The following is a 24,419-nucleotide window of genomic DNA, read 5'->3' as shown; positions in this document are numbered from 1 at the left end:
ACAATTCAATGTCACACCTCTCCTTAGATGTTAATTCTAACAACGGCGAAATTCGTACGTTAAAATGGACGGATTGACACACAGGTCGTGTTTGTCATGGGAGATCTTGCTCGGTGAGGGTACTTCAGTTACAAATTTTATCAAAATATGATTTGTACTAATTCCACTACAATTCCATACCAAACGCAGTAAATTGAAGAAGAGGCCTTAAATTGGGGTTGATTGGATTAAGTTCTGTCCAATTGTTTAATGGAAAACATCAAATCCATTAGTTTATGATTGAATGAAAGCAAATTACTTCCAACATGGAGATGCTACTAATTTATAACTACAGTAACGTAAATTCATAATACAGACCCTTATGGTCACTATTTTCTTTAATCTTTGTTTATTGGTTATAAAAGATCGATGCACTATCTTTCAAATTAGTACAGTTCATGATCCCAATACAGAACGGTGCAGTTCCTCCAATATAAGGTTTCTGTAAGCAGCTCTTGGTTCATGGTTTAAAATGTTTTCGATTATTTTAGTATTGCTTGCAGTGATAACGTTAGTAAATGGAGCTACTTTAGGTGTTTCGGATGCTACTACTGAAATGTACGCTAGTACTATGCCAGGTTTGTATAGATATGATTATATACCATGATCAGTTCATGGAACCCATGCAGCTGAAAAATATAGTGTATGTTTTCACTGTATTTTTTTGCTCACAGAATCAAAATCTAAAAGTTTTTAGAAGGAATTTCCCGTCGATAATTGTAGAAATTATTTAGAAACTTAGGTTCCAACTTCCTCGGGCAAGGTTGACCTTACAATTGGCTATTATATGTAGGCCCCTTTTTGGTCATATAGCTCCTGACGTTTCAACGATTTTTTTTACATCCCTGGCTTTCGAATGTTAAGATTTGGGTGTTCAGATAAAGTGCTATTTACATTTTGAACCCTCAAATGGATTTAAATATCAAGAATCTATATCATATACTTAACAAACATTCAACAGTTTTAGATACTTCAGGTTAATCAAAAGATTATTCAGCGCTCAAGACATTCTGATCATAATTTGCAAATTTTATATGTTTTGGTAAAATTTTGCATCGACGGATATCTTTTTTCAAAATTTATTAATCTATATACGAAAGACAATATATGGTTTTACTTCCTGTAGATTTTTGGTTTTGGTAACGAATGTCTTTCTTATATATTTTTGGATAAATACTCAAAATTTGCCAAAGACGCGGTTTTTGGTTAACTCCAGGCGTTTATAATTTGGGCATTTGTTTAGAAATAAGCCATAATATTATACGAAACTCAAAGAATGCATGCATATGGATTTGTGATGCTGAAAATATGTTAGTAAAAATTGAAAGCCCTGGTGGCAAGCGAAATTGGACCTACCGATATGTTTGCGTTCAATCTATTTATGTTTTGATGTCTTTAACCTTCAACAGTTGCTATGACATAATTTATGTTTTTTTTTGTCTTCAGAATGCAGCGACAAATTAGATCATTGCTTCGATTTTAGCGACGAATCGTGTGTGGGCAGATATGCACCATGGGCCAAAGAAAATTGTGCTTACAGATGTGGCTATTGTCCAGGTATAAAATTATGTGAAAGAAAATATTTGTTTTGTTTGATATAGTTGTTGAATAAATATTGGTATTCTATTTCTATTATCTTTATAATATATGATATAAGTAGCCACTGACATCATAAAATATGAATTCCAGAGACAACTATTGTATTTTCCCTATTGTTTCCCTGAGGTTACCATCCAGTAAGTAGCCAATGTTTCGGTATTTATTTGATTTAAAAGATACATTTTGTCTGTAAATTTCCAGTTCATAATACCACTGTTTGTGTACCGCTGATTCTATCAGTCCGGACTATCAGTCTCTAAAGCTACATAAAGGTACAATCTGCCTAATAACAAGTTCTTGTAAATTTCCAGTTCATAAATTATATAATTGTGCTTAAATGAGGTCACAACTCCCTCAGGCAAATTTGACCTAAGATAAAAATGAGTTCTGTTGTTGCCTGTTTGGTTTTTGTGATTTCTAAAATTATATTTTGGCCTTCATATTTTGTGGTCTTAAGCTTATTTATGAAGAAATAGTGTATGCAAGAACATCATGCAGTCATACTTTTATCACTAAGTATATTTTTCTATGAACAAAGGGCAAAAGAGATCTCTTGTTGACTTTTCCATTACATTTTGACACGAGATTAAGTTTGATATCCACTATCTAAATATGCAAAGAAAAGGATATCTTCATGACTTATTTTTCGAGATATTTCGGTTTCATTTTGGTCTGTCTGAGGTAAAAACATTTTTTTTTATATTTCTATACCTCGCCGAAAATATAGCAAATCTTTCACTTTTTTCTTTAATAACGAAAAGATATATTTTCACCCGTTTATGTTTTTTTTTTCCTTAACGGCTTCTTAAGGTAGTTTTCTAGTTAAAAGTAAATGAGACAAAAATTGACAAGAAATAATGCAATTTTCGGTGACAGAGAGCCGTTGACAACTGTGTTGCCTATATAAATACATGCATGCATGTAGAGAAAAATCTACCTTTGATTTTTTTCTTGCAATTATGACAAAACATTATTTAAGTAGTACACAGTCGATCGCAATGAAAAACAAATGGGGGTCCAGGTGCTTGTTTTTGGCTAAATAGAAAAACCCTCATTGGTTAATGATATAGATGGCATTATTGTTCTTGCCCCCCCCCCCCAAAAAAAAAAAAACAAAAAAAAAAAACAACGTCGCGATGTTTTGCCACATCACATCGTCGTGTAAGCATTACCGCCGTATACCACAACGCCAACGAATCTCTAAATTTATTGAATAATTTTGGTTACAAAAAATAACCAGTGGTTTATTGTAAATTAGCTTTATTTCCCACAGTAGATTTTACGTAATAATTTGGATTAAGCTTTTCCGGAATAATAAACCAAGTTGATAGGGGATAAATTATATCAATCAGAGGGGAAGATTGCCTGTATGTTCATATTCTGGAGCATCAACGTTTTCTCAGCGTAGATCATACTCATTCAGTATTCACCAAAACATTTTTTTACGAGGAGCATCCATTTCTATTCATACCTGGCTATACCGCTCTTTAGATATTTGATTTGGTTAGTGGCGTGCAAAGTAAAATAATCGAACGGACACTCTCAACGTTATTATGTTTTATATTTAAAAACAGGCAATTATCCACCCTGCCAAGATCAGATTACTTATTGTAAAGAACTTGGGAGTGAAGTTTGTAACCAGAAGCTGTATAGTGGATACATTCGTCTCAACTGCAGAGAAACATGTAATAAATGTGAAGGCAAGTCTTAAATACGGACGATACTACTTATAAGAATAAAGTTTAACATACAAAGAAATCATATCATCACCTGTTACAACAAAGGTCAGTTATATTATTTGAAAACGTCTCGTTAGCTGAAGCAAACAAAATGAAATCTCACTTAAGTTGTAGTTAAAAAAAACATAAATGCATCATATCCACTTAAACAATATTATGAAGGGTAATTTTGTATAAGTTATACCCTGGTATAACCTGAGGGTATATCTTATTGACACCATGATATTACAGTTGATGTAAAATTATAGCTTTTAATGATTTAGAAGGTCTTTATTTTTGGAATCTGACCTTATTTTAAGATAAATCATGACATATTACATTTAATAACACCATGGTGTATATATCTCAAAAAATTCAATATAATGTATAACCTAATCAACTGTAACAATCTTAGGATAGAAAAAAATATATAAACATGAATTGTCTTGTCAACTAGAACAGTTGTCCCTAAAACTATACGGTATGGGTTTTTTGCTCATAGTTGAAGGCCGTACGGTTGCCTATAATTGCTTACATCCACTTCATTTAAACTTTGGTGGATAGTTGTCTCATTGGCAATCATACCACGTCTCCTTATTTTTATATGAATTGTCTTGTCAACTAGAACCGCTACAGCTCCTACATTTGAGAATGTAAAAGGGACAATGATGATAAGTTTGAATGTTTGCTTAGTGAATCATGAAATCCTTATCTATAGAGATTGCTTTACATTATCAGACCTTATAGCAAATATTGATAAGAATCCAGTGTTTTTGATATATCATTGTTGCCATCAACATTTATACTGAAATTATCTTGTAATTATCTTTTAGTTCCTGCTTTAACCTACGTGCCTGGAAACAACACTGAAGTTCTTCCAACAGGTTTGTTTAAAAAGATCTTTAGAAATTTGTTATCAAATGACATAGGACTAAGAAAAGCTATAGAAGCAAAATTCTCGATAGCACGGCCTGATAAAAACTGCAGTACTTAAGCTACATCTGTTGAACTGCCAAAAGTTTCCGAATAGTTAGTAGTGCACACAATTTGTCTTTATATTTAGTTTATAAACTAATTGGTTGTTGTCAGTTAGTTCTAATTGTTTTACGTCTAAATTATATTATATTCAATATAGTCCTTAAAGTTTCCAATGTATTTACATATCTCTGGGTTTCAAAGGTTTAAGTTTGAATGTTCCTGACGTTGATAAATGCAGAAAAAGCGTCTCAGACACACAAAATGTATAAAGTGTTATTTTAATTTGGAAGACAAGTAGACAATATAGTAATCACTTTGTCGGACTTGAAATTAATATGGGGTGGAAGAAAGAGGCAGGGAATAAACAGGCGAGAGCATTTTGCAGGAACGATTTAAAACACAAATAAGACCGTTTAAAACTGATGTTAGTGAAGGTCCCTAATGATATGTAAAGAGATTAATTATCCCAATAAATGCTTTGAATTTAAAAATGGACAAGACTGCTCATGTAAACAACCCACACATCCTGCAGATGTCACACAGTAAGGAGATTAATGTTGTACGGAGAAAATCAGCAATATCTCTACACTCATTACATTTCTATCAAAGTAATAAAAAATAAAACGAATGAATAAAAAATTGAGATAAAAAAATGTTTTACTTTGATATTGAAAGCAAAATTTTAATTGTCACTGGATTTGTTTTTCACAAGACAAGTTTAGACGTTTTCTTTACGTATAAGTATTTATTTATTTTTTGTAGTTATTTTTATTGATGTGTTTGTATTGCATTGTAATACACTTTTGAATTCCTTTATAAGAAGATTAGATAATTCTAATTAGCTGATTCGAAATGTAGAACTTTGTCAGTCAGTCTGTCACAAACATACATGATACATATGTAACTTTTTGTAGATCTGGTTCCTACAAAGCCAACAGGGATCAAGCCTACGGTAGTTCTAACAAACGAAACATCGAATGAAACAACAGGGGAACAGACAGATCTGACAACAATGAGGAATACTAACCAAACAGGTATGCATTAGGGTGAATTGAGTTGCTTACATCTATGTCATTTGGTCTCTGTTGGATTGTTGTTTCATTGGCAATCATGCCATATTATCTTATTCTTTTATTAGTTATAAACGTGGAATAATGAAAGTCAAAAACAGACAAACAGCAGACTTGAACTATTTAAAAAGAAAAACGAAATGTATTTCAGTGTTATTAACAATTTACATGTATATGTTGTTATATCGTAGAAAAACACGGAAAAAATAAGACATTATTATTTTTAAAAGATACACGTCAGCTCATTAAACCATCATTGTTATTGTTAAGTGGTTCATTTCATGCAATTGTACATATAGAGGATTTATGCTAATTTTCTGTTATGTTTTTTTCTTGCATACAACACGTTTGCTTACAACTACGTCCTTATGTCTCTGTTGGATGGTTGTTTCATTGGCAGTCATACCAAATTTTCTTATACTTATATTAGTTATAAAATGGGGATAATGAAAGACAAAACAGACAAACGACAGACATGAACTATATTAAAAAAAGAAAAACGAACTGTATAGAAGTATTTACACTTTTGAGTATTAAGCTGAATTGCTCCGAATTACCTTAGATCTGTCTCCGAATTACCCTAGATCTGTCTCCGAATAACAATCTGGCTGCATGCAACAATAATCATCTATCAATTAAGACGTCGAATGTCTTAAATTGACTATATAAAAACGTCTACATTTAATAGTTATTAACAATCTACAGGTATATGGTGGTATATCATAGAAATAGAAGGAAAACATAATACATATTTAAAAGATACACCTCAGGTCATTTAACCAGCATTGGTATGGTCAAGTGGCTCAATCAAGGCAATTACACATGGAGTATTTATGTCTAATTCCTGTAATGTTTTTTTTTTACTTGCATAAAACACGTTAGTCTTGTATGTGCCATCTGATTAAGTCATTGAAGCACGATATTTTCCTTTCCTCAGTTACGATGAAAGTTGATTGCTAATTGTTTGAATAATTAAAATTATTTTTTACTCCATTCTTTTTTCAGAATGTGGTGATAAACGTGATAACTGTTTTAACTATGGTGATGAACAATGTATAGGCAGATATGCACCATGGGCCAAAGATAACTGTGCTTTTAGATGTGGTTATTGCCCAGGTATACATTTATCTTTCCTTAAAGATGTGGTTATTGCCCAGGTATACATTAATCTTACCTTACAGAGTTGGTAATTGCCCAGATTAATCTTTCCATACAGATGTGGTTATTGCTCAGATATACATTAATATTGCCTTACAAAACATGTTAGTTTGATATTTTCATATACAACTTTAGTTAAATGCATTCAATGCAAAAGTTTATGAGAAGGCTTACAACTTGAGTATAAAACACATGACTAGTGTGTATTTTTTTTTAGCTAAGAATACCTTCTGTGAAATTTTTGATTCATTTACAACGGTCTTTTCGTGATGAAAATGAATGCAGTAAGAGTTACGTTCTACATTTTAGATCACCCTCTGTATCTAGATCAGATATAGTTTTAAGCGTCATGATTATATGATTAAGTTCTCTATTAGTTATACTTATATTTCTTATCGTGTCTCGCCTTAATTAAACGAACATTTAGACTACAAAATGTATTATATAACACCAAATGCCATTGCGGCTACAACAAAAAGCTTTATGATTTGTAAAAGAGCGGCGAAAGATACCAAAGGGACATTCAAACTCATAAGTCAAAAATTTACTGACAACGCCATGGCTAAAAAAGAAAAAGACAAACAGACAAACAACAGTACACAAAACACAACATAGAAAACTGGGGGTGATCTCAAGTGCTCCGGAAGGTTAAGCAGATCCTGCTCCACATGTGGCACCTCGGTCGTGTTGCTCATGTAAGTACAAAACCGGAGATAAGTCTAATTTGGTAGGTCACATTTGGGGAAATGGGGACGGGATTGTAGTTACGACAATTGAAATATACGCTTTAAACTTTTTAATTGTCAATAGTCATATATGTGTTTTCTTAACGTTTACTTTCAAACGATTTTAGATAATCAGTAATCTGTTCCCGTTTTTGTGAAAATTGTGAACTACGATCTCTTTAAAAACATGATTTTTTTTTGCAAGTGAACCAAATATTTTGAATTGCGCCGAGTCAAGACTTCAAAGTGAGAGGTTGCGTTTCTCTAGTCAAACCTTACTTGATCTTTTTTTGGTAGGACATTATCCACCTTGTGAAGACAAGATAGATTATTGTAAACAGCTCGGGAGCGGTGCCTGCTCCGAACATCAGTATGCTGGGTTTGTCCGTCTTAATTGTAGAAAGACTTGCGATAAATGCACAGGTATGTACCAGGTAAAACAACACCTAACTTACGATAACAGAAATGTAAGGTGGGTGTATAATCAAATAATTAAATTGAATATGATCATTTAACGCCGTTAAACAAATATTTTTAATATATCATTTCTGTCTACTCCTAGTTGCAAACATACAAATACAGCATATCTGAAAAGTACTAATTTATTAAAACAGGTAAAATCCTAAGTTATCCAACATGCCTATACAGTAATGAGATAGTCCTTGATTTGATACATTATTGTAATTCGTATTTTGAGATTTAGGAATGTGTTTTATTATCTGTTAAATTTTGTCACACCTTGTCTTGATTTGGTATGATTTAGAGCATGAAACAGTATACTTTTTTTTATTGTTTTTAATGTTTTATTATGATAACTGTCTCATTGACATTTGGCCCTAAATATTTAATTATTCATTTATATCTGAATTTTCTCTCGTGAACGATTTTTTTTATAAACGCTTTAGCAATTATATCTCATCTCCTTATTTATATTTCATTTTCATATTATATTTTTCAGTTCCTGCCTTGAACTATGTAACTCCAAATAACACAGTACTACAATCAACAGGTTTGTAAAAGTCAATGTAGCAATATTCCATATTTTAAATAATCTCATACATGGCAAGGAATATGATCGCTTAAAAACATTTTAAAATCTCGAAAATTTCGTGCACGTTGGATAAATTCAGCCGATGACGCCCAGACTAATCAAAACGTCCGAAGCAGTATCGTAATGAAACAAAATTTCTTATTAGTTCACCCATACATAGATTATAAAAAAGTTTAGACAATCAAAGACATTTAAGTATCTTTGTTTTATAGTGTTGTTGTGTTGTGTTCCATTGAATTTTACACCACATCTCGTAGTATCCTATTGAATATTATAAAACATCTTTAGTCCAGTTGTTCCAGTTAAATACTAGAAAATATTTAAAACTTATTTTGCTTCATGCCACGCCTTTTATGTACTGTTATTTAAATTAAACAAGTCTTGAAGAAATAACCGTGTTAAACGTAGTAGTGTCTTTACTTCACTTCCATCCATATGACGAGCAGATAACTATGAGGAGCGGTGAAATGTCATTATCATCCAGATAAAATAATGTTTTGTTCAAAACTTTGAATTGAACCACGGTTCGAAAATTAATAGCAATAGAAGTGTGGATGCAGGATTGGTTTCAGTTAAAACGTGTAAAACCATAACGTATGTAGATTCCATTAATAATTTTAATTTAACTAACGAATAGTCCATAAATACAGGCTTTGTTAGTGAGCCTAGGCAAGACTTTGGGGTTAAATTCTATCAGTAAGAATCATTAGACATTTTATCATTACAGCATTGGTTCCAACAAAGCCAAATGAGACTAAACCAACAGTAGCACAGACTAATGTAACAGGTATAGTAATACTGTATGTAACAAAAGTCAGTTTCATGGATTTTATTTCATAGATGTTATGCTTAAACCAACACTAAGTGACTAAAGGCAGATAAAATAAAACCACTACAACGAAGAGAAATCACTGAAATTGCATTACATCAATTCTTTTCACAGTTAATGTTAATTTTGTATTTCAAAAGACCATTTCTACAATGGGTATCCCGATCCGAAACCGTGGAGACATCCAAATCTCGACGAGTAATCAATGAAAAGTGTGAAACTGTAGGAAAGTAAAACCTGGATCTAATTCCCACGGAGGAATTATGCTCCGTGGGAATCGGATCCAGAATTTACCTACACACCGTTACAAACTTTTCATTAATTGCTCCTTGGGATTCGGATTGACCAGGATACCCTATGTGATTTCGGACATACATAAATAAGAATAATAAGTGAGGGAAATCAATTTGAAAAAATAGAAACACGTCAAACAAAGCAATAGTTAGTAAAATTCCTTAATATTCTTGGATATATTATAATATCAACAAAGTACACTTTAATCCTATTTCAGGGTGTGTGGATATAAAAGAAAACTGTTGGAACTATGATGACAAGAAATGCTTGGGGATCTATGCGCCTTGGGCAAAAGTTAACTGTCCATATAGATGTGGCTATTGTCCTGGTATGTGCATATTGACAACTCTTACCTTTAAATCCAAAAAACTCAAAACTTTAGTTGTTTCTTGTGTTATTTGAAATAACATGATAAACCTTCATACTCCAATTATTTTAAAACATTGTTACACGAGATCTCATTTTCGTTTGTTTTAACCAATATGCATGTAACTTATTCTGTGAAAATTCAAAATAACAATCCATAATTTCTCCTTGACCATCGGATTTCTTCTTTTTTATTTTAATCGTTTGGTATAGTTTATTCACGAATTGCGCAGATGGCCAACGTAACAGTAATTTCGTTTTCATGCTGTATTGAAAATGTCAGACTAAGAAGAAATGTGTATAAGATTTCGGTTAGGTGGTACCTGTCTTCAGTACACAATAAACCGCCTCGGTGGTCTCGTGGTAGCGTGTTCGCCCCAGCCGGGGCAAATACTGGTCAGCTGGGAGCCAGAATAATGTGTCCGGGTAGGGTGACATGTCTTCATATAGACTGTTACCTTGTGAACTAGCACGTTAAAAATCCGTTTCAGCGTGTCGGTCTATAGTACAAAGCAGGGTTCATATTTATATATCGTACTAACATATTCTCGTCCTAGATATGTATTTAATTTGCCTCTGGCCGTAACAGCCATCATTCCATCAGTAAACAATATGTAAATCCCTATGCTGGAGTAGTTTAAAGCAGGGGATTTCGTATTATTCACTACACTGTATCCTGAAGACAGGTGCATGGAGGCATATTTCTGATTTTCTTCACATATGTTTATGATTCATTGATTTTTTTCGTTTGCTCTTCATCCAGTGACAAATATTTCATGCATATTCAGGATGAGCTCGACATCTTGCATAGACATTCAAACCGGACGTGGCTTCGTATTTATACATCACACACAGCCAAAAGGACACAAATATGTTTACAAGTTTACAAGTGGTTGTTTTAATTCCAATGTCATTCGTCTGATCCACTCATTTTTCAGAAGCTACGCAATTACTCGTTCTGTTGCAGAGTATGCATGTAGCTTTGTATTTAGTGATTAAGCAATAAATGAGGTGTGGACGAAAATGAGAATCCTCACACCTAGTATGAAATACTAGAAATATGTATGGTTTATAACGACATCTGTAAGTTCTATATGTTGTAAGAATTTTGGAAGAAACAAAATGACATCCAGTGTTAGTTAACAATCCAAATTGACAAATAATCTACCCAGCAACATTGCTACAGTGCGATCTTACTTTTACTAATTCATAGATAATATGTTCCTTCCTTGAACAAAGCCTTATCTCTCTCTCTCTCTTAGATACACCACCATGTGTAGACAAGCTTCCTAATTGTGACGAGTATGGAGACAATGTTTGTACTGACTCGTTTTATGCTGGCTGGTCTAGGACTAACTGTAGAAAATACTGTAATAAATGTGAAGGTATGTTACATCTAAGATGAAAAATAACTCTGATAAATCCGGGGGTACGTATAATATCTGAAACTACGAGGATTCACTCTGATAATTGTAGGGATATGTTTAAATAATTTAACGGGATGAGGGATAACTCAGTAATGGTGAGACATAATTAATGTCATGGTTTGTATTATATATTTCTTAGGTTGGCTAAGAATCAAAGGATACGGTTGCCATTGATAAGACAAGTTGAGATGCATTTGATTAATTACACTTGATTTGAAGGTTGGCTGTCAATTCAGTTTGATATTCACCCCTTGACTATTTTTTTTTTGGAGGGGGGGGGGTAGGGGGGATAACATATCTATATATAACCTAAGACTACATAATATTACATGCAGGTTATCTGTGTGATACACGAGAAGTGAAAGTTATTAATTGTAAAATTTCTCATTCACTTTTAACTTCATTTATTGAATGCATATTAATTCGAAATCCACAGCTAAGACATTTGGGTAGGTTTACCAAAGCAAGGATTCAACAACATCTTGTTGCTTTAATCTTACAGGTACCACTAGTGAAGATTGAACTTTTACCAGTGCTAATTGTATATGAGTAATTATTTTCGTATATGTCTATTTCGATTAAAAAGAGAATGCAAGCATATATTTGATTGTTATTTATCTTGACGACTTTCACATTATTTTATTTTATTGGACATCGTTTTATCTATATGCACTTCAATTATAACTTTACCATATGTATGACTTTCAATTTCGAAATCTTTGAATTGTAGTGCCATACCACGCTAACATAACAGAGTCGACAATACCAACAATACAGGGAATCACTACACAGGGGATAGGAAACGGTACCCGGATGACATCGTTATCAACAAAACATGTTACACCTCCGACAGTCCACACAGAGGAGCCAAATACACTCAATACCACAACGGTACCAGTGCTTCCTACTGGTGATGGTAGGCATAGAGTATAATGTTCTCTAATAATTTGTTTTATAAATGTAAATAAACAACTGAAGTTTAAAAAACTGTATTAGGAAACACGAATTATTGTTTTGAGGTCTGGGACAATGAGTTGCTTGAAAGGAACCAAAATAAGAATATGACAAAAAAAAAACATTGTAAAGATTTCCAGCTTATCAATGTTTGAAACCATTTGCAACACTTGACTAAATCAAAATGTGTATTTTCGTTTCTCCGCTAAGCACGTGGCATTTAGAAATAAGAGAAAAGAATAGTCTGGTCGGAATTATAATAATGCGTCCTTGTGGTGTGGAGTGTCTTCCTTGGGAACTAACATGTTAAAACAACTCAGTGTCGACTAGTACAAAACACGACATGCATTCATGTCCTCGTCCTGATCTGTGTGTAACTTTTATCATTGAACGTTAAACCCCAATCCTTCCATCAATCATTCGATCCAAATAATTTATGAATACTTCTCATTAGTAGAATATTCTCATATTTGAATACTCTTTATTAAAACAGCATGCAAGGATAAAAGAGATGATTGTGCAAACTATGACGACGAGGCCTGCAGTGGGGTTTTTACAACATGGGCAATAACCAACTGTGCCCGCAGATGTGGATATTGTACAAGTAAGCTTAGAAATTTGAATACTTTAGTATTACATCATTATGATTACAATAACCCTTTCAACTGATAATATAAGAATGAACGCTTTTGAGAATTCACATAAGATTGATGTAGATTGGTAGTCAGTTAATTTCAGTTATTTCTTTTTATCATTTGTGAATATATGTACAGCATTGTGCTTACATTTTAGTACAAAAATGTAAATTTTTTAAGTTTTCAGAGACGAAAATAAACGGTTACTTCTGGCTGAGGGGTGATTTTGTTTTGCGAGTGATGCATGTATGAAAAAATGTGCTAACTATGTGGATGCACCTGATCTCGCTCCATTTGGAGTGCATGTATTTCCCTCAAGTTTTCCCTTGATTTATGTATTTATCACTTATAATTAAAAAAAACAGGAATTTATGAGGTTTTACCATAGATAGATTATTGTTTCCTCATATTAGTTTAAGTATATCAGTCAATGAAAACAGGAATATACATGCAAAGGTATGTACCAAAAGCATTATAAACCTTGAACCTTAAACAAAAGTATAGGATGAAAATGCTTTCAGTATTTTGGAATTACAATGTACTCTTCGGAAGACTAAGATATTTTTAGGTTGAATATATTTAATAAAAACATTTTTTTTTTTTCAAATTTACAATCGATTGAAGATTCAGAATATTTGAGCACACTTATCAAGCTACAGTTACAATTATGAAAGAATATTGAATACATTTCAGATGAGCTGATGTGTAAAGATTCCGTGAAGTGTGGCAATTTACCAAACAATTTATGTACAGCTGAAGAATTTAAATGCATAGCCACAACATCCTGTCGTAAATTCTGTGGACTTTGTACAGGTTGTATTTTCATTTTCATGTTTTCAAAGTATGTTCAAACATTTACCAAAAAAATGTTAATAAAAGTAAATTTTAAGTTGTTTACAAGTTCGTTCTCTTCAATTACGTTTTCACACTGGATCGAAATATTAAAAAAAATATATAATTGATTATTACATTATTTTCGGTATATGTAAATCAGAAGGATGTTTTATCCTAAATATTTTACAAGCTTACTTCTCAATCATTTATCTGCCAGAATATTTGGATAACTGTTCTTATTCCTGATTTTTTTCAAGAAAGTCAACCATGAATTACCTCCCATGAATTTTTGTTAATGTAAAATCTATAGAAACAATTCTTTCAAACCAAAAAAATCTAATGATTCAAATGCTGATAACAAACTCGCTATTTTTCTCCCATAGTTTTTATATATTATACATTTTCTTTTGATAATAGATTTCATTTATGAAAATGTTTTTATTTTGAATTTAGCAGCAAACACATCCTTATAAACAAATAATACATTGCGGAATCTTTATAGATGTATATATGTTTTGGTTGAGTTCAATGTATCTATGTCATTTTCTTTAACATTCATTCATCTAACTGTGTGGTGAATACAAATTACAACGAATTATATATCTAAATATATATATCGTGTTTAATCGAGACGTGATATTCCGTTGTAACAATTTTGTCATATTGGGGTTTATAAAGAGGAAGTACATGTTCTAGGAATGCCATTCATTACCTTAAGGCCTTAATCGTCGCACTTCTACCGAATACGTATGGAGTCGCAGATGACATGGATAGATATAGTAGCGTCCTTTTAAAATAAGAAATGGTAAGATATTCTAGATTTTTCATTATAATTCATTTTTTAACTTTTATTTATGCATATGTCTCTTAATCTATTTACTAATTTGAAATGCAATTATAAAAATAACAACACACAGTAATAATAATACTAATAATAATTTTAAAAAAATATTATGATAGTACTAATAATAAAATAATAATGATAATAATAAAAAAAACAATTATCATGATAGTACTAATAAAATAATAATAATCATCACTGATGTATGAATGGCACTAATTAACATTTACATAATAAAAACTCGATCTTGTTGCAGAACTTAGAATCCAGAACATAAATGACAAAGAGCTATGCTGTGTTTGTATCTTTCCATACTTGCAATATGGAAGGGAATTTTGTGTATTCGAAGAAGGAGACGCTCCAAAAATGATATCGAGTTAAAAACTATCTGCGAAAAGGATGTCATTGAAAACGACGAAAAACGAGAAAAGAAAAAATGTTCCGGAAAACATTTTATGCTCGGTCTTGTACAGTTCATCCTTATCTCTGGAACTATGACCTTTTTTATTTACATGATCAACGAGCGAACGGAAAAGTCCTGTGGACAACTTGAAATTCCAGATAAATGGAAGTGTCAGTTTAACCATTTTTTCAATACTAACCACGACGAGAAAGTAAATCAACATTTCAACTGCCAAAGCGTGACCAATAAAACATATGAAGAAAACTTGAATGTTATTCATGGATACGCTAGTAATATGTCGGACAAAATTAAAAAAGTGTTAAACGTAAAAAAATCTCATTCTCCTTTGCTTGCTCTTTTCGAAAATAAGACTAAAACTACATTGGAACTGAATTCTACAATATCTAAAAACGAATCGAACGTAGACGACAAATCACATTTACCAAAAATGATCCAAAACGAGGTTAAGAGTTTCCTGTATATCATCCATAAAATTGGCAACTCTCCACGTAAGTCTGACTTTGGAAAACAATCGAATAAACCGACATCACCGGCTATTGTTACCGCCATGTCTGATGAAAACATAAGCGAGGGGAAAGCATTTTTGAAGAACGTAGTACGTAAAATATATCCTTTGCAAGACATACAGAGATTAGTGATCTACGATTTTGGACTGTCCAAAGATCACATTGATTATCTTACAACCAAGTGTTCCTTCTGTGAAATAAGAGTATTTCCTTTTAAAAAATTTGGAAATCTGACTATTCACTATGCGTTAAAGCCTCTGATGATAGGACTTTCACTTGAGGAATTTAAGACCGTTATTTGGGCCGATCCCTATATTCGTTTCCAACCCGTGTATTTGAGTAATGTTGTAAAATCTGCACAGAAATATGGTATCCAAGCTGCTAAGAACTATGAAAATGTACGAATTACTAATCACGATGTCCGGCGCAACGTTATAAAATATTTGGAAGAGGAAACATGCATGGATACTTTTGATGAAATACAGTCAAAATTCTTAGTTTTCAGTGAGGACAGATCGGCGTATGATATCGTATTGCCATGGATACAATCTTCAGTTGGATATGGAGAAATGTTGAAAGAAAATGTAAATCAACATGCAAAGTCTATTTATAATCCCGTGGAAGAAACTATTTTAGATATAATACTCAACCGTTTATACAACAGAAATATGTCCAGTATCTTAATGGATATGAATGATTATGTTTATATTGATAAACATGTTATCTACAATGCCGTTATTCATTAAAACAGTAATGTTTACCTTCTTTGATTTTGTCATTTGATTTGTTTGGAAGGAGAGTAATATAATGAGTTAAACATTGCCATACGTTCATTTTTTTTACTTAGGACAAAAATCCTTCATTTTTTATTCGAGCGTCATTGGTGAGTCTTTTGTAGACGAAACGCGCGTCTATCGTACACAATTTAAACTTGGTATCTATGGTGACTTTATTCACCAAAATATGATACTAATAGTCGAGTCTTCCCTTTTCTTATGTTCCATGAAACAATAGAGACGCTTTTAATCGTTTAATGCACACGGGTAATTTATCTTATCTTCATTTGGAATTTCAAGCAGCTTTATTTTATAATGTACTAAACGTCAAGTGATAATAATTATTTAAAAAGTAAAACAACAAAAATACCGAACTCCAAGGAAAATTCAAAACGGAAAGTCCCTTATCAAATGGCAAAATCAATTGTCACAAACGTTTAAAGGGATTCGCAAGAAGACTTGTTTTCGGTTATTTTCTTTGGATAAGCTCGAGTTTTAACCACGAAGACAAATGACTACCCATTTTCTGTCGATACACATCAGTTAAAACAATTAATACTTGCATTGTTTTTGCTGTTTTAAGAAGCAACAAGTCCCATAAATAGTTTAACAACAATGATTCTTATTTAAATTGCTTACTTTCTGTAATGTGTTAATATAAATGTCAATTTTTTTCAAATGATGTACTGTAATGACACAACTAAACCTAAATTTAACAAATATATTCTTTCAATTGGTCGAAATCGTAGTTCAGTTAAAGCATATTTTATTTGCTCCAAATGAAATGGACTTGGTTCAAGGAAAGCATGGTTAGATAACATTCTCTAATAACAATATACATTACTATAAAATATTGAGCATCCATTATATCGTATTTATGTAATTACGTTGATAATACGAAATAAAATTAAAGCACTAAACAGACAAATAGAAAACAAATCCTAAAAATTACGAAAACGATTCGTGTATTCACTTACATGTGTTAAACTGAATATCAAAAGAAACCTTTGATCTATTTATTAAGTTTAAACGTTAGATATTGACTGTTTGCACGTTTTGACTATGGTATATTGTCTTATTTTTACTGTTCAACATCAAAACCTCCAGAACGTTCATCCTTTAAATATTGAATATATCTTGATCAAGTTTTAATGTACAAGTCAGATTTGGAGAAATTCTACATTTTACCTGAAAAGATTCATGAATATATTTGGATATGATATTATTCAAATTGATGATTTGTTACCAAATAAACTCTATACATTTATTTCACCTAGTACGAAGTTCATAACCTACAAAATATTTTATTTTACAGTACGTACTATATGTCTTAAATATACATTCAATGTAGATGTATAAAGCTTCGACATTAGGCAAATATGAGAGCATTGGTCGCATAGTTGCCCTAAGCGGTGTTTTTATTGAAATTATATTACATTACAACGTTGTTGCTTGTTTTTAACGTTAATAAGTCTCTTTGGTTAATTGTCCTAACGATACTTGTTTTTTTTTAAATATAACATAGCTTTGCTGTATTTCATATGCTATTCTATTCGTTTCACAAATTATGTAGGCACTCTTATATCAATCAAATTTTTGAATTGTTTTCAACCATGTTTTACTCTATTTTGGAACAATGCTCTTCAAATCCGTACTTTATTTGGCCAATTGAACCTTTTTATTTGAGCGTCTGAGTCTTTTGTAGACGAAACGCGCGTCTGGCGTACACATTTTTAATTCACTGCTGGTAGATGTTGTCTCACCGAATCTTTCACCAACCCAGTAGTCAGCACTTATGTGTTGACATGAATAATCATTGATATGGACATAATTATAAATCAACTGCTTACAAAACTTAAAATATTTCGTAATTCTAAGGATTTTTTACCCCTGGGGGGGGGGGGGGGGGGGGGGGGGGGGGGGTTGGCGTCTTAATCTTTCTGTAAGACTACAGCATATATTATTTCTTTTATTATCTTTTTTTAATATTAGTTTCTGATAAAAAGATCAATGGAAATGATTGATCTGCAAATTGTTTAAGGATGTTCGCTCCTCTTGTTTTTGAATGTTTGCCAGATATTCGGATTCCTCTGGGATTAACCATGTAGTGCCATTAAAAAAAAATTCCCACTAACCCTACTTTTCTTTTCATAATTTGATTAAATATATTTTGAAATGCCATCTTTGAAAATTTTATTAAATCCTTGTTATTTTTTCATACTTTTAGACATAAAAAAGGTGCCAATGTTAAATGTATGGAAAATCTAGAGAGAATCATTTCCCGCCAAATTTTCAATGGCTTCTATCTCGAAAACAAGCACACGGACCCTTCATTTTTTTCTGCTTTTTTAGTTCCTTTATTTATATACTATCAATCTATAACAGTCTTTTAAAAAGCTTGTTATTTTAACACAGAGGAGCGAACATCCTTAAATAACGTTTTGGTAATGTAAATACATATGACTTCAAGTCGTTGTTAAAAGTCGTTCATGTGATTCAAAATGGAACAGAGAGGGCTCCAGAAATGAAACTAGACGGACTTAGACATGGTATATAAGATGTGTATTAACCAAAAAAAAACACAAATATGTATATAAAGATATTTTTTTCTTTAGAAAAGACAACCAGCTACACAACACAAAAGCTGACAGAGGCGTCCTCTGTGTCAATATTTCCAACAGAAGCCCCGACTTCCTCCGTCCAAGCATCAACTGTTTCAAGTTCGGAATTGCCTACAACAATGCAACCGAAAACTCCACAGCCGACAATTTCAACAACGTTAGCAACCATCCAATCAACGAAATCTTCGACTCAAGCTGTTACAAAATCAGTTTCAACGACTGAGCAGATCACGCTATCTACCGCAATGCGAATCCCAACTAAGCCTGTCACATCAGATTCGTCATCTATTCAAACAACACCACCAACCTCATCAGTGAAACAAACATTGTCAACAAATCCACCAACCAGTCCCCCAACACCAGAACCTACCAGTGAACCAACAAAAGTATCTACAACTGACCAAAAAACACCAGAACCAACCAAACCATCTAGACAAGTAACAACAAAACTATCAACGTCAGAACCAACTAAGCCATCAACATCAAAACCATCTAAGCCATCAACACCAGAACCAACCAAACTATCTACACCAGAACCTACTAAATTGTCTACTCCAGAACCTACTAAACCATCGACACCAGAACCAACTAAACCATCAACACCAGAACCATCTAAGCCATCCACACCAGAACCTACAAAACTATCTACACCAGAACAGACTAAATTATCTACTCCAGAACCTACCAAACAATCCACACCAGAACCAACAAAACTATCGACACTGCAACCTACAAAATCATCCACACTGGAACCAAAAAAACCTTCAACACCAGAACCAACAAAATCATCTACATCTGAACAAACAACACCAGAACAAGCTGCCCAGTCTACTATAGAACAAGCTACACAAGAACCTACCAAACTATCAACTCAAGAATCAATTAAACCTTCGACCCCAGAACCAACTAAACAATCAACTTCGGAGCCATCCCCGCCATCAACACCAGAACCTACAAAACCATCTACATCATCAACGCCAGAACCAACTATGTCATCAACACTCGAACCAACAAAAGTATCTACACCAGAACAAACCAAACCATCCACCCAAGAACCAACTAAAGCATCCACACCAGAACCAAAAACACTTTCTACACCAGAACCAACAAAACCTACCATGTCATCAGTATCTACACCTGAACCCACAAAACCATCTACACCTGAACCAACCAATGCATCTACTCCTGAACCTACTAGACCATCTACACCAGAACCAACAAAACCATCAACACCAGAACCAACAAAACCATCTACATCTGAACCAACCAATGCATCTACTCCTGAACCTACTAGACCATCTACACCAGAACCAACAAAACCATCAACACCAGAACCAACAAAACCATCTACATCTGAACCAACCAATACATCTACTCCTGAACCTACCAGACCATCTACACCAGAACCAACAAAACCATCAACACCAGAACCAACTAAACCATCTACATCTGAAGCATCCAATACATCTACTCCTGAACCTACTAGACCATCTACACCAGAACCAACAAAACCATCAACACCAGAACCAACAAAACCATCTACATCTGAACCAACCAATACATCTACTCCTGAACCTACTAGACCATCTACACCAGAACCAACAAAACCATCAACACCAGAACCAACAAAACCATCTACATCTGAACCAACCAATACATCTACTCCTGAACCTACTAGACCATCTACACCAGAACCAACAAAACCATCAACACCAGAACCAACTAAATCATCAACACCACAACCAACAGAACCATCTACATCTGAATCAACCAATACTTCTACTCCTGAACCTACTAGACCATCTACACCAGAACCAACAAAACCATCAACACTAGAACCAACAAAACCATCAACACCAGAACCAACAAAACCATCTACTCCTGAACCAACAAAACCGCCCATGTCATCAGTATCTACACCAAAACCAACAAGACAATCTACACCTGAACCAACAACACCAGAACCAAAGAAACCCACGCCATCACCAATAAATCCAGATTACTCAAAAGAACAACCAACACCATCCCCAACACTTCCATCATTAAGTTTGTCATCGTCTGGTCCAAAAGGTAAACAAATTATATGATTTTAATTTGAAGTAGCTGCCCTTTTTGTCTGATATGATATGAATCACAATATATGCAAAACAATATTAGCACATTACACTTCAAAATAACCTTAAATAACTTAAGATATAACACAATATGTTCGTCTGATATAACCCAAATATGCCATGATATTTAGAAAATGCATATGATTAATAGTCAGCTGTAAAGAAAAGTATAACACATATGAATAAAATGAAATGCGGGGTTTTAGGACACACAATTTATAAAATAAAAAATTATACAAAACACGAATTGATGTTGAGCAGATATTAATCAAACACAATATTTCAGCAAACTAGACTTCGTTCCATGTCTGTAAATGTCTATGGTAACAATAGAAAAATGTCTATCAAATTAGTGAGGCACAAAATACTAATAAAAAATGAAACAAAACACTAATTTATTAATGTTGGTGAGAAGTTATTAATCAACACAACATTTCTGGACTTCGTTCAATGTATCATTAATATTCAAACACCAAATACATATAGTCCTATTTGAATTAATTTTTAAAAATCGTGTTGACGGTCAAACAGATAATAACTCAGTTGGTATATAACAGTTTCTATATACTAAATCTAATTTATTGACTTCTTTACAGTTTGTAGTACAAATTTTGCGGAACCTGTTCCAACGTGTTGTAAAGTGTGCGCATGTCCAGGTGCACAAGTGTTTGGACGAGTAATAAATGAACTCGGTGAACCCATTTCTAATGCTGAAATCTCCTTCTCGGGTTGTGAATGTGTACGATATTTAACAGATCCATCTGGAAATTATGAAATCCTTAACATTTGTGTTGAAGGCCATGAAATGTTATATGAACATCCGGGATATATGGCCTCAAAAGTTTTACCAGTTCCAGTAGTACCGGGTGGAAAATTCTGGAAGGCAGATAACATTCTAAAAACCAAACCGATTGTTCCGGGACTTAATGTAACAAAAACATCTACTGGTTGAAATATGTATGGACAAATCTAAACCTGTAGAAAATAATTGATGTAGCGATATCTGTGATAACAAACTGGTCGTTTTGTTAAGTGAATGTCGTTTTTTCATCTGTAGTATCATGTAGACATTTTCATTTTAAGATGTTCATTAGATTGAGGACCTATTGCTGTTACACTAGAAAATTCATTCCTTGTCTTATAGTGGATAGTTGTCCCATTAGAAAGCATACCTATAACGTTATTTTATACTAAAAAGATTACGGTCGTTTAATACGGTCATAATATGACACAATGTTTGATTGAATTAAAAGTATATTCCCCTTTACTTTTTGACGTATAGAATTTGATCCTATAATGAACGGATGTCAAGTGTTATTGTGGGTTGGAGACAAGTAGAATGAAATTGTTAGCAAAAGAAAACTCGGCAAGTAATAGTCAAGTAAGGCATGCCGTCAAATAAATGCCATCCAACTATCGTCATTTTATTGATTTTATGGTTCTATGTATATGTTCTGAACAGTTATTTGATTCTCAAAATTGGTTTGATTAATTCTATAATGTGTTTGTTCCCATTTCAAACTCTCCCAGGGTAACCAACTGTGCTCCTCTTCTTGTCTACTTATTCCATTATTCGCATGAGGAAGACTTCATAGAGGAAAGTTCAAGAATAATGAAAACAAGTTATCATTTTCCTTTAATTTAACGTTCCAATATAATAATGATGTCCTCTCACTGAATATGTTAACATTTATTGACGATTTGGCTATCCTATTGCACTTGAAATAAAAAATACCATACCTGCAATCTGTTCGATATCTTGACTTTCAATAAGATAATTGACAACGAGGGTCGATAAAGAACTATACTTTACAACAAATGATTTCAATTGTCCTAATGTTTTTTTCATTTCTGTGTAGCATAGAGAAGCGAAGGATACCAAATGGATATTCAAACTCATAAGTCGAAAACAAACTGGCAATGCCATAGCAAAAAACAAAAAAAATACGAAAAGACAAATAACAGTACACAAAACACAACTAAATACTAAGACCGACGAATCCTACAAAAAAAACCGGGGGTGATTTCAGGTGCTGCGGAAGAATAAGCAGATACTGCCCCACATGTAGCACCCGTTGTGTTGCTCATGAACGTTTTATGGACGTCATGTTTTTATTGACCGTTATGGAACGTATGTGACACAGATGACCACTGATACGTTGCCCTTGTCGTCGCCACAGTCCCTGCTCTTTTCCTTGATTGTGACTCCATCGAATTTTTACTTGTAATGAGCAACACGATAGGTGCCATTACTGAATGAGGAACCGCTTATCCCCCCAAAACACTCCCGGCATTTAGTGCAATATTTAGTTTCCTGTGTTTTGTGAGTGGTTTGTCTTTTTGTCGCCTATATATTGGTCATGGTCTAAACGTCTTCCATGAACGAAAGACAAATATACCAGATAGCAACCAACCACAACCACTGGTTCTGCTTGGGACAGACACATATTCGTTTACAGATTACCACAAATATGGAAATCCTGTGCAAGTATGAAACATGGAATCTTCTGTCATGTGTTGCTTTTATATGTTTAACGGTTCTGGAGTATAAATTAAAGGAGATGCTGGGTATACGCTAATAAGACAGCACCCTATTGCCACAATAAATCAAAAGCATCTCACGATAGATATAAACGGTCTTCGAAATAGACACATGTCTATACAATATGTCAAGCTCTTAATTACCTCAGAGTTTTAACAAATTCTGAATATAGTTAACAGAGACGACCAAATTTGAATTAAGATTAGTGGCAATTAATGACTTGATAAACTGTCTATTGGATATTTTGTTGTTGCTATCTCATTGTTGCATATCCCTAATACATCATAAACTTTTCGCCATTTTGTTAATTAGTTTGAGGACTTCAGTTATTTACCTCTATCCCACATCTCTTTTAATTCAGATGTATAGACTTTCTTTTGAGAACAGTATGATGAATTCTAGATGCCTTTTGGTTTTGTGTACCTTAAAATAAATTTTCTGACCCAAATAATGATAAGATAGTAATTTCAAACTACATCAACATGGTCTATCCCGGTTTGAATACAAAATTCAACAGACCTTGTAACAATGCTTGTATTCTCAGTACCAATAATTGATGGAGGTGAAATGGACAAAGTTGACTACTGACAAAACTAGTTTAGTGACCGTCTTAAGTCTAGGACTTAAGTACATCTCTAGTAAAATATAACACTGGAGTTCAAAACTGTAAACCAAATCAGTCTTGTTGTATACATAAAGGCAACAGTAGTATACCGCTGTTCGAAACTCATAAATCGATAGAGATAAAAACAAATCCGGGTTACAAACTAAAACTGAGGGAAACGCATCAAATATAAGAGGAGAACAACGACACAACAAAAACACAACATTAAAATGTAACACAAACAGAAACGAACTATAATATAACAATGGCCATTTTCCTGACTTGGTACAGGACATTTTAAGAAAAAAATGGTG

At 33.1% G+C, this 24,419-nt stretch overlaps 2 protein-coding genes across 2 annotated transcripts; both read left to right on the top strand.

The window, feature by feature from the left end:
• Positions 1 to 610: 610 nt before the first annotated feature.
• LOC127726015 (proteoglycan 4-like) lies at positions 611 to 22,705 on the top strand. The gene is made up of 15 exons (XM_052233312.1): positions 611 to 617; positions 1,486 to 1,596; positions 4,190 to 4,240; positions 5,249 to 5,368; positions 6,410 to 6,520; positions 7,585 to 7,710; positions 8,246 to 8,296; positions 9,066 to 9,125; positions 9,679 to 9,789; positions 11,090 to 11,212; positions 11,985 to 12,170; positions 12,702 to 12,812; positions 13,537 to 13,656; positions 18,840 to 20,915; positions 21,556 to 22,705. The coding sequence occupies exons 1-15, from the start codon at positions 611 to 613 to the stop codon at positions 21,909 to 21,911; spliced, it is 3,720 nt and encodes a 1,239-aa protein (XP_052089272.1). The 3' UTR covers positions 21,912 to 22,705.
• LOC127725791 (uncharacterized) lies at positions 14,397 to 16,213 on the top strand. The gene is made up of 2 exons (XM_052233076.1): positions 14,397 to 14,482; positions 14,775 to 16,213. The coding sequence occupies exon 2, from the start codon at positions 14,809 to 14,811 to the stop codon at positions 16,192 to 16,194; it is 1,386 nt and encodes a 461-aa protein (XP_052089036.1). The 5' UTR covers positions 14,397 to 14,482; positions 14,775 to 14,808; the 3' UTR covers positions 16,195 to 16,213.
• Positions 22,706 to 24,419: the final 1,714 nt, after the last annotated feature.

This window comes from Mytilus californianus, unplaced genomic scaffold, assembly GCF_021869535.1.
Source record: "Mytilus californianus isolate M0D057914Y unplaced genomic scaffold, xbMytCali1.0.p SCAF_15, whole genome shotgun sequence".
NCBI lineage: Eukaryota > Metazoa > Mollusca > Bivalvia > Mytilida > Mytilidae > Mytilus > Mytilus californianus.
Note: the sequence above shows the minus strand (reverse complement) of the source record. Positions and strands in the feature narration are given on the sequence as shown.

Coding starts and splice junctions, on each gene's coding strand:
- LOC127726015 (XM_052233312.1), top strand. Junction 4,241..5,248: donor CACTGAAGTTCTTCCAACAG/GTTTGTTTAAAA, acceptor AACTTTTTGTAG/ATCTGGTTCCTACAAAGCCA. Junction 6,521..7,584: donor TAGATGTGGTTATTGCCCAG/GTATACATTTAT, acceptor TTTTTTTGGTAG/GACATTATCCACCTTGTGAA.
- LOC127725791 (XM_052233076.1), top strand. CDS start 14,809: ATGCTGTGTTTGTATCTTTCCATACTTGCAATATGGAAGGGAATTTTG.